Here is a 12050-nt window from a genome sequence, read left to right on the forward strand (position 1 = left end):
GCATAGGGCAAAATTTTAAAAAAATCTATCAATGAACATACACAGAGTACCTACTCTATAGAAGAATATTTTTTTGTCAGTATGAGACGTGGGACTCAAAAACACCACCAAACTGGAAGAATTCTATAAAAAAGCATTCTGTGTTTTTGACCAAATATAATTAGAAAAAGATGATCATAATTTAAATAAAGGTAAAGTTTAATTTTATAGACAACCAAAGTTTTCTCAAACCATGATATTCAAAACCACAGAAAAAGACAACATTATATCACTTAGATATTAATCTTATCCAATAGGAGACTAAATTCAGATCAAACATTCAGTAATAAATGTAACATTTATACAAGGCTATATGATTATGCAGAGCATTCACATATAACATCTTATTTGGCCATCTAAATAACTCTGGATCTGTAGAAGAAGGTAAACATTCAAGACTTAATAATGGGGCTCAAATCTGATCTTTCGATGCCAGATTCCATTATTTAAGTCAGGAGCACGAACTCCTCAGTTTTGAAAAATTTTTTTTCACTTGAAAGTGATAAAATCCTGAATCACCTCCCCTCAAGTATTTCAAAATTACATTCCTTCATAAAAGATGTAGAAAGTGCTTACTGTGTGCCATACTTTCGGAATTCAGAGATGAGCCAGCCCTTGTCTTCAGGAGCCCAGAGTCATGTGAAGACTTACAGACACAAACATTGAATAGTGCAGCGTGGTGTCATGGGTTTTATGGTGGGTGTTCAAGGATGAGTAAGGAACTCAAGAGTGTCTTAAAGGCAGAGGGCTTTGGGCTGAACCTCAAAATGGAGGGTGAGGGTTTCCCAAGGAAACAGGACAGGGAAGGGTAGTTCATCAGCCTGGACAGAGGGCCAGGGAAACGTTGGGTTCAGGGAGCCGTGAGTTCCCAGAGTGTGGCTGGAGAATAGCATGCAGGAGGGCGGGGGGTGACAAAGGACGAGGCTAAACCGGCAGGAAGGGGCCAGGTCACAGAGGGCCTCGAGTACCACCCTGAAGGTTTGAGCCTTATCTTGAAATTAACAGGGACCCTCATTAAGCAGCTGGTTGATATGATCTGATCTGTATCCAAGAAGAGCACTTGTGACCGCAGTGGAGAAGTTAGATTTGCAAGAGCTGTGATATCAAATTGCACTTCGAGACCAAAGCGTCAAATATTCATTAAGTTCCTTGTCACCAAGTATAAATGTTTGAAACAGTAACTTAACATTAAGAGGCCAAATGCAACTTTTCAAAGAAATATTGCCAATGAGTACAAGACTATAGGGTCCTGTAATCCCTGGGGCAGTTTTTGATTGATGGGGGGACCTTCAGGAGACAGCCTGGTTAGTGGACAGTCTTTTGGGAGTCACATCATAGAATGGGCTGCTAGAGTCTGTGTGCATGCTAAGTCCATTCAGTCGTGTCCGACTCTGTGTGATTCTATGGACTGTTGCTTGCCAGGCTCCTCTGACCATGGGATTCTCCAGGCAAGAATACTGGAGTGGGTTGCCATTTCCTTCTCCAGGAGATCTTCCTGACCCAGGGATCGAATGCTTACTGCATCTCATGCATTGGCAGGTGGGTTCTTTTGCCACTAGCTCCACCTGGAAGCTAGGGTCTACAGATGTCATCCTTTTGGCAACATTTTGTTCTTACTCTACCTGAAGTCATATGCTTTTTATTTTCAGACACTGTAGCCTGAAAAAAAAAAACATTTAGGGGGACCTGTTTTCAGGGTGGATTCCTTTCCTTTCTTGTGACTTAAGGAATGACCCGTTTAATAACAGCTTCCCTTCACTGAGTGTCAGGAGCTTTGTATAAATTCTTCCAATAGCCCTCTGAGGCAGAAATGAACCCCCATAACAGATGAAGAAGCTCAGGTTTAAAGAGTCACTTGCTTAAATATCTAGTTAATAGTACGACCTAGTACATTGAAGAGCCAGCATCCAACCTGTGATAGTCTGACTCCCAAACCAGTGTTCTGCTTTGGTTTCATCTCTTCTCCCACTATATTGTGTAGCCCCTTCCAAGGCTGGGGCCAACCAAAGCTCTATGCCCAGGGCTTTCATAGTGTTCTCTTTCTTACCCATTCGTGTCTCAAATCATATCGACTCAGAAAGTGAAAGCTTCCCTAAGCATCTCGTTAAACATCCCAGTTATACCTTTATTAAAGAAAGTTGATTCAATATCCTTTGAGGTGTTGATCCCTACCCAAAATTATTTTGTCAGATGTTTCTCATCAGGTGATTGGATGTAAGTTTCCTGAAGACTGGACTCTACATCTCTTATTTCCTGTGATATCACTAGCACTGAGGAGAGCATACAGCTGGTGTTCAATAAAGATACGTTTGGTTGAGTGACCTGCTGCCTCAGCAACAGCCTCAACGATGTGCTGATGCTCAGAACAGGTTGTGGATTCTATGTAAGGACCTTATATTGTTTTGAAGGTCATAGGTAATGGAATAACCTTTCTATATGCACGCCGCAAAGTATCTGTAATTTCTTGAAGAAATTACAAGGGAAAGACAGAATAACATGTATAAAGCACTTCCTGCTGTTTGCTGAGCCCATAATAAATTTCACCTTCATCAGTCTTCAAAGTCACATTTTAGAATCAAGATACAAAGGTAGCTCACTTTTCAAGAGACAATTTCCTTTAATGGTAGATCATAAATTGACTTAATTCTAGTGAGTTTCAGACAAATACCTCTGACTACTAAACAAGTCATGAATAAAAGCAAGCACTGAATATTCACTAGCTAAGTATTGGCTGACTGTGATACTTAGGTGCCCTCTAGCGTGTGTTGGTTTTTATATCAATTCCTTACCTTGCACATCATGTGACTGAGATCTTATAATGCATTCTAAAGGTGATTTTTAAATTCCATATATATGCGCTAGTATACTGTATTGGTCTTTATCTTTCTGGCTTACTCCACTACAATATTGTAAAGTAATTAGCCTCCAACTAATAAAAATAAATGGAAAAAAAAGGTGATTTTTCCAGTGGGTTTTAATGTAAGATAAACAGATCTATGAAAAATGGCAAAAAGATCATGGAGAAATCAAATTTAAAAAATCAGTGGTTCTACTCTGAGCCATTATTTTCAAGCAGAAGTGCAATTTAGGTGATCCTGAGCAATCAGGGAGTATAAAGTTACCAGGGTTCCTACAAAATACTAGATATTGCAAACACATAAGCATGGTTCAAAAGTAAGACATATGAAAAGGCATGAAATGAAGAATTGTGCTTCCACTCTACTTCTGCCCCATCCTCTACAATTAACCACCTATGTATTCTTTCTCACTATTTTAAAAGCATACCAAGAAAATATGTATATTTTTATTCCTCCCCACTTTTTTTGCACGATGTACACTTTTCTACCACTTTAACTTCTGTCTTAGTAATAATAAATCCTGATAGGTTGTCCATAATGGTTCATGGGGAATATCTTATTTTTTTTTTTAAAGCTATAGAGTTCTCTGTTATATGTATATACCATAATTTATTACAGATTTCCCAAATAATAGACATCTGAGTACCTTCTAATCTTTCGCTATTAGAAATAAGGATGAAATGAATGATTTTGTACAGGGTTAGTTCAAAACTGCACACATATAACAAGCATACAGTCCTGGGAGAGGAAGATGTTGGGTCAAATTTAAAAAATAATAGTTACTAACACTTATATAGCATTCACTACAAGCCAGGCATCAAGGTAAGCACTCTCCATATATTAATTCACTTAATCTTTTTAATAATCCTTTGAGGAAGGAAGGTACTATTATCATCTCCATTTTAAAGATGAGGAGAACTCTAGAGAGGTTGTGCAGCCTGCCCAAGGTCAGACAGGGGGCAGTGCTAACCACCTGGCTTGAAAGCCTATATTCTTGGCCATTATGCTTTGCTTTCTCAGGAGTGTGTGTAGTATTTGTATTTTAAGTGGATAGTAGCAACTTGTCCTCCATACTAGTTAGTCCAATTTGTTCTCTAAGCAGCTTGACTGTACTTTTTTTTGCCCAGAGGTTAATAAAAAATTGGGAATTTTATTGGTTTAATTATAGATGAAAAATGGAATCCCAATATAGTATTAATTTGCATTTCTCCTAAATGACCAAAGTTGGATATGTTTTCATATGTTTAATAGCCACATGTATTAGTTTTTCTGTGGACTATGTATTCCTATATTTTGTGAATTTTTATATTCACAAAAGATATTGTCTATTGGTCTCTTTCTTACTGACTTCTAGGAGCTCTTTACATATTAGAGCTATTACTTTGTGGTATGTATTAGACATATGTTTCTAGTTCTTTATATCTTGATTTTCTTATGCTTTTTTTTTTCTGGCAGAAGCTTTTGATATTTATATACAGTTTACCCTTGTACAAAGTGAGGGTTAGGGGCACTGACCCTCCATAGAGTTGAAAATTCATGTATAACTTTACAGTCAGCCCTGCATATCTTCGGTTCTGTAACTCTGAAGTCAACCAACTAAACACTGTGTTAGTGCTGTAGTATTTATTTATTTTTAAAAATCCACAAATAAGTGGACCTGTGCGATCAAACCCATGTTGCTCAAGGGTGAAGTGTAGTCAAATTTATCTATGTTTTGTAGATTCTGGATTTTGAGTAATTTCAAAGTTATATGAGAATTTTCTTGTTTTCCACCTAGTATTTTATGGTTTAATTTTTTTAAGAGTATAATTTCTTTACAATATTGTGCTAGTTTCTGCTGTACTATAGTATGAATTAGCCATATGTATACAATGGTTTAATTTCTAAAAATTAAATATTTGACCCTCTTGGGATTTATCTTGTTATATGATATGGGGTATGTATCCAACTTAATTTTTTCCCAAATGTCTATCCAATTGTCTTCTTGGAGAACTCACCATTTCGTCACAGATTTGAGGTCTTGCCTTTATCAATTAATTATGTCAGATCATATATTCTCACACTAATTTGGTCCTAATTCTAGACTTTCTGTTCTATGTGTCTGTAAATGCATTAAACACAACTTTAATTATTGAGGGTTTAAATATACTCTGTTATCTAATGGGGCTACATTCCTTCATGACTCTCTTTAAAAAATTTTTTTTTAAATTGTATATTTATTTTACAATATTGTGATGACTTTTGCCGTATCTTTCATGACTCTTAATTTCCAGAGCTTGTGTTATTATTCTTGCCTGTTTTATGTGAACTTAATAATTACCTCTTCAACCTTTTTTTGTTTTTAATGGGTTGACATTTTTACTGGGATGTTGTGTTGTGAACTTCTTAGACTTACTTTCAAATCTTCCCAAATAACAATATACTTAAGACCCTGCTTAAGGCCCTGTCTGATTCACTGGGCATGGAAACTTGCAACAAAATGATGGGTTTTCTTGGCTGTGTAGTGGTAATTGACATTTATTCATTCACTAAACAACAGAGATCATTTATCCTTTCAATATTTCTAGTTGTAAGATGTTTGTCATCTCTTTCAAAGAAATGAGTAGGGAATTTCCAAATTTGGAAATCCAAAGATTTCCAAATATGAAAACCTTCCAAACCGATGCTGCTTAATCTAAAATAGCTTCCAAACCTGCCACCCCAACTTCTTACCTCACATCCTCAGCCATTGCAAACATCAAGGGCCAATGCGTAGGGACTTACACAATTGTTACTGTAGGTTTCTGAAAAACCCTCTATGTTCTTTCTGTGTCATCCAGGGACCAGCACCCTTGGCATCACCTGGGAGTTTGATAGGAATGCAGACTCTTGAGTCTCACTCCAGACCTACTGGATCAAAATCTGTATTTAAACACGTCCTAAGGGGGTTCATAAATACCTTGAAGTTTGAAGGAAAAATGATCAGTGGTTCTTAAAGTGTGGTCTTGGTAGCAGAAATGGTGTCCTCTGCAACTATGTAGAAAAATTCAAATCCTTGGGCCCCACCCTACCCCCAATGAATCAGAAATCCTTGGGTTAGGTCCAGCAATCTGCTTTAACAAGCTCTCTAGATGATTCTAGAGGAGGAAAGGAAGGACGAGAAGAGGACAAGGGAGACGAGAAGAGAACGAGATGTTTGGATGGCATCACCAACTCAATTAGACATGAGTTTGAGCAAATTTTGGGAAATAGTGAAGGACAGGGAAGCCTGGCGTGCTGCAGACCATGGGTCACAAAGAACTGGACACAACTGAGCTTCCACAGTGAAGCATTAGAATTTAGAATTAGAATTGTGAAATTAGAAAAGCAAAATTAGAATTTCAGTTGCTGCAGGCTCAGGAACCAAGACTCTTGTCGTTTTCCAGGTGATTCCAATGTGAAGCCGAGGATGAGAACCACTGCTCTAGTGTGGAACAATGCTTCTCAAACCTGGCTTCATGTTAGAACCACTGAGGGTCTTTTTTAAAAATATTGATGCTCAGGGTCTCATCCAGAGATGTAAACTGGTCTGGGTAGTGAGAATCACATTCCCCCCCACCCCAGATTGAATCCAGCCAGGATTTCAAACCACTGTTCTAGAAATACCATTTCTCCCACATAAACTTCAAATCACAGTAAAGAGAATAAAGTTTGGAGGTGACAGAAGATGGACATCTTTTATTTCCCATATATGTACTGAGCCCTGATAGTATGTTAGGCTAGAAAATTGAAAGATAAGTACAGGGACTTCGCTGTTGGCCCAGGGGTTAAGACTTTACCTTCCAATGTTGCGGGTGCAGGTTCAATCCCTGGTTGGTGAGCTAAGATCCCACATGCCTTGTGGTCAAAAAACCAAAGCATAAAACAAAAACTATACTGTAACAAATTTAGTGAAGACTTTAAAAATGATCTACATCCAAAAAAAGAAAAAGAAAAAAATCTTAAAAAAAATAAAGTACAAAGAATAGTTCCTGCCCATCAGGGAATATATAATCTGTACTGGCAGAAATACCTGCACATACTTCAAACATAAATAATGACTTGAAAGGAACACATCATTCTATGCTACTGACTCTTAATTCAAAAAACAAGTTACACCTATTATTGTATATCACTATTAGGTCAAACTAGTTTGTATCTTTTTTTTTAAGGAATTGGAGTAAAATGAAGGAAATGCATGTTGGAAAATGGTGAAGAAACAATTTTGAATATAATTAGCAATCAGCCTTTAGACATTTGAATCTGAAGAAAGTGGAGGAAAAGATCCATGGCCACTTCACAGAATAATTCGAGAGCTTAAAGATTGGGCAAACCTGAACTGCTTTAAAGTTTCCTCCTGGGCATAATGAAAGAAAATTATGCTATGGAATCGGTGACAATCAACACACCCTGATATTGTTTGTAAATTAAGCTATAACTATTAAGAAAAATTTGCAATTAAGAAATCAATTAAGGAGCTTATAATAAATCTTTTTTCAGTTTTGTTATTGGAGATATAACTAATTCTTTTTTGCCTCACTATTTGCCTCTTCTCTTTTGAGAACACATTTAAAAATAAAGGAAAAATATTGCCTTAGTCTAGGAGAAATTATTGACTATAAACAGCTTTCACAGAATTTATTTGTATTTAAAAATGAGTGACCAAGCAAAATTTAAAATGTCGCATAAGTTTCATGGAAAAGTACATTCACAACTAGAACTGAGTAAAAAATGTTGAAAATTCTGTTTGAAGTCAGCTAAGTGTTTGTTTTGATAATCCACTAAAAATACATGTCCACTCCTTTGTTTTATTTTCAGTTACGAAGGCAAGGATAAGACATAATCTTTTAAGACCATAGACAGAGTTTCCTCAGTTAAGAAAAAATCACAAATGTTCACTTTCTCTTGTTCTGTCAGAAAATACTCACAGGTTAGAACAGGTCAGAGTACCCTAAATAATACCAGTTTGAATTTGAATAGGTCTAAAAGCGTCCGTGTGTGTGTGTGTGTGTGTGTGTGTGTGTGTGTGTGTGTGTGTGCACGCTTAGTGGCTGAGTCATGTCTGACTACCCTCAGCCCCATGGACCATAACCCTCCAGGCTCCTCTGTCTATGGAATTTTCCAGGCAAGAATACTGGAGTGGGTTGCCATTTACTACTCCAGGGGATTTTCCTCACCCAGGGATCGAACCTGCATCTCCTGCATTGGCAGGCAGATTCTTTACCACTAGCATCACCTAGAAAGCCCCAAGGGCATCCCTATTTAATATAACAACCTCTCATTCATGTTTGAAAATGATCCCATATTGTTGAGTGATGAATTTCAAGCTGTTTCCCCAATAAGGGTGGTGGATGCACTGATCCAGCCCTTCTGTTCTCCATGTCCACAAACATGTCCCCTAGGAGGTGGGTTGATGTGAGCTTTATGTGCGTCCATCAAATAGAGCTAAGTTTACTGGCTCCAGTAGGTCTCGAATCCATCATCTGGGGTAGAATAAACCCTCAAAATGATCAGATGAGAAAGGGAGGGGACATACTATTATTCCAATTTTATAGGCAGACTAAACTTTATAATCATTTTGCATCATTTGCACAGGTTAAAAGATAGTACAGTGATTATCAATGGGAGTTGGAAAGATAATAGAATCACCTGGATAATAATATTAAAAAAAATACCCATGTTGTACCCTGCTGTCCTTGCACTACCACCACACACACACACACACACACACACACACACTCACTCACTCACACACATATATAGAATCTGAGCTGAGAATCACTTCTGTCAGTTGCTGTTACTGATATGAGTGTGTGATGTTCCCTCCAATGTACTAGAGGGATTTAATAGGATCGAAGACCAGTTCTTTCGTGGGAACAAAGGCAGCCAACACAGAGAATCAAACCCTCAGCTCTGTATTTTATCTAATGGAGTTTATAGTTAAAAAACAAACAAACAAACCAAAAAACCTACGGTTCTTTGGATGGAAACATTTTGGATCTAATAATTGAATTACAGCACTGTAAGCCATAATGACTTCTATTTTGCTCTTAAGAATTTGTGGAATAATCCGCCCAATTCTTCAAAGAGGGGCAAGGCACAGGGTGTTTGTTTTACTTAGCCAGGCGCTTACAGTGCGTCGCCACCCCAAAGGAGGTGATACCCAGCTACTTCAAGCAGAGGCAAATTCCCGTCTAGTGCCCAGAAGAGATTTTTTAAGAAGTCGCTACATACCTGTTCCAGGTGACCTTCCCCCCTTTTTTTATTGTGAAGTTGAAGATAAGAGTCCATTCTTGGAGTGGGTAATCCCAAAGTCAGCTTGTTCTTTTCCACAAAATATTGTTTGGACTTCCTTCGCCGAGGGCCGCGTGATCCTGGCAGGAATGCCTGGCTGCGTGAACTTGAACTCTTCAAGTACTGAGAGAGGGTGCTGGAATTCTCCTCAGGGTCGCTGTCACTCAGCACGGAAAACGGCTCGGGGCGGTGGGTGCTCAGCTCGTAGTTTGGGCTTACGAATTCACTCCCAAGTAAGGAGGCTGTGCTCCGTGGCCTCTTCTGTTCACCTTTCCCCGCTGAGAGGTCCATCGAGGGCTCCTTGGAAGGGTAGAGTGGGTTCAGAGTCAGATTTTCTGTAGAGCTGTCCACAGACTCCGGCAGTGCTTCTACAGGCAACAGCTTCCCCTCCTCTTTCTTACTCTTCCAGTTTGGATCGTATCGGAGGTGTGAGTATTTGTCTTCTGTGGGTTGTTGGCTGCCCAGAGCAGAAAAGAAATGTCAAGTCCTTCATCCAAACAGACTACTCATTCTCTTCAGCTGACCATCTTACTCGACATCAATCTCCATCTTTCTATTACAATTTTCCTTTTTATTATCTAACATGTGAAAGACACGTCTCAGGCTCAGACTAGGCCTACACACTATACATAAGGGCAAAAAGTCGTCATTATCTAAGTTCATTGAAATATGGAATAAAAAAGGGGGATGGTTCATTTCTAAATGCTGGGAAACCCAACATCTGTAACATTAAACCAGTGAAATCATCTTGGTGCAAGGAATGCTATTACTTAGACACACCATAAGTTGCATAAGTAATAAGCTGCTGAGGATAAAATGGATTTCACACTTAGCTGGTGATATACACATTTAGCTGTTTATCGAAGAAGGGAAATTCGACCGTTGCCTGGACAACGACTCAGTCTGCATCTTTTGTGGGAGAAAAGCAGGATTTATGCCAACTGAACACCTACACAGGTTCATCCTCCTGTATCAGTGATTTTTATTTGTCACTTCATTTTGTCTTTGTAGATTTTTCAAATATGCTATGGGAAGATCTCTCACATTTGGGATCAGACGTTGCCTCTGAAAGCTCTCAGCTCATATTCTCTGGGTCACGTCTGTGTACACAAAACTCAGTAGACAGGTCAGCGTGTGTTTTAAGCTGTAGAAAAGCCCTATATGAATAAAAGGTTAAGCATAGGGTCCTGTCTGGTCCATATGAATGGGTCCATAATCAGTACATATGACCCCAAATCAAGTCCTCCCTTTTTCCCCATGATGATCTCAATTTGTAAAGCACCTCCTAGTCTTAATCAAAAAAGGAAAAAAAGAATGCTGGTAATATGGGCATATTTAATGGCCTCTTTGATCTTCAAAAGCTAAATGGGAGAGATTTTCCTTCCTCGAGTACAGTAGATGCAATCCTCTAATCAAAAAGAAAATGTAAATCATTTGGGCTTTTTATGCTATTTGATATTCCCGTTTACAGAGGACATAATTTTATGCTGGGTAAACAAACTAATGGTGCCCCTAATGCTAATTTAGTCTTCTTAATGTGAACCTAGGTTTCTTTGATTTGATGTAAAGCAAAAACTAGAGCAGAAAGCCCCAACTTCCATATCTTGCTAAATTGTCACTTTGAGTTTTTAGTGTCCTTTTTTTTTTTTAAACCATGATGCAAGGCTTGCTGGATGGGATGTCAGTTCCCCGATCCAGGACCGAACCTGGGCCACAGTGGTGACAGTCCCGAGTCCTAACTCCCTGGACTGCTGGGGAGTTCCCCTTGTCACTCTGAATTTGTAGTTCACATGTTAAAATGGAAAACTTATTGGGACGGGCTGCTCTTCCTTTTCCACTGAAGGAAGAAAAATGACATTCTCCTCCATCAAAGCCCCTGGATGGATGGTCCATGATTGTCAGGAAACTGACATCAAACCGTGTGACTCGTCACTCCCAAAACTCCACAGGGCTGCCTGCCTCTGGGGCTTTGAGGAGGTCTCTCCATGCGATGTTCCTTACTGACCTTGGGGCAGGGGTTGGTCCAGCAGGGCATAATCTGGACTTGGGACTAGACAGACCTGGACTCTAATCCTGGGTCCATCACTACCTGTCTGTGCCTCAGTTGGTAGACCATGTCATCTCTGAGCCAGTTTCCCTCATCCGTAAGTTAGGACTCAGTTATATTTACTCTTGCATAAAATCCAGATGAGACAATGTAGCTTAATTCACGTGCTGTATTTGTGTTTAGTTCACTCTTCACCATGGCAACTGTATCTCCTCACCTAGGTCAGGTCCTGAGCAGCAGGGACTGAGGGCTGGCCTTCCTTTCCCTAACCTCTGCCCTGTGATATGGACAGAAGAGGTAAAAAGTAATGCTTAAATCAATAACTGAGCATTAGATATTTATATTTTTTTAAAAAAACCCAACAGTAGTAAATTAGGATTTAAACATGCAGAAAAGCGATTTTCTTTGGACCAAACCAATGGATGACTTTAGGGCTTATTTTGTGCTGCATCCAGTATAAGGTTCAGCAGTGGTTGTTTAGATGGGGAAGAAAAGATGAAAGTACATCTTCAAGTAAATAAAGATAGAAAATATTTTTTTAAATGAAGAAATGTGCCATTTTCCCATATCATTAATATATATTCAAAGGAAAATGTGAGTTTAACTCTCCTCACTCATTCGCTTGATTCAACAGAATTTAACTTTCCTCATGCATTTGCTTGTTCAGTGATTCTATAGATGTTTATTGAGCAGTTACTAAGTTAGGGGGAGGTGGTGCTAGTGGTCAAGAACCCGCCTGTCAATGCAGGAGATGTTCGATCCCTGGGTCAGGAAGATTCCCTGGAATAGGAAATGGCAAGTCACTCTAGTATTCT

General features: G+C 38.8%; 1 protein-coding gene across 3 annotated transcripts in view; it reads right to left on the minus strand.

Moving 5' to 3' along the window:
• The window catches only part of JHY (junctional cadherin complex regulator), a 73066-nt gene that overhangs the window by 42650 nt on the left and 18366 nt on the right, over window positions 1-12050 (minus strand). For all 3 annotated transcript variants that reach the window (XM_065946157.1, XM_065946156.1, XM_065946155.1), the window contains exon 2: window positions 9129-9645. In XM_065946157.1, the coding sequence (XP_065802229.1) occupies window positions 9129-9645 (517 nt within the window). The remainder of the gene's footprint in view (window positions 1-9128; window positions 9646-12050) is intronic.

This window comes from Muntiacus reevesi, chromosome 9 (assembly GCF_963930625.1).
Source record: "Muntiacus reevesi chromosome 9, mMunRee1.1, whole genome shotgun sequence".
Taxonomy (NCBI): domain Eukaryota; kingdom Metazoa; phylum Chordata; class Mammalia; order Artiodactyla; family Cervidae; genus Muntiacus; species Muntiacus reevesi.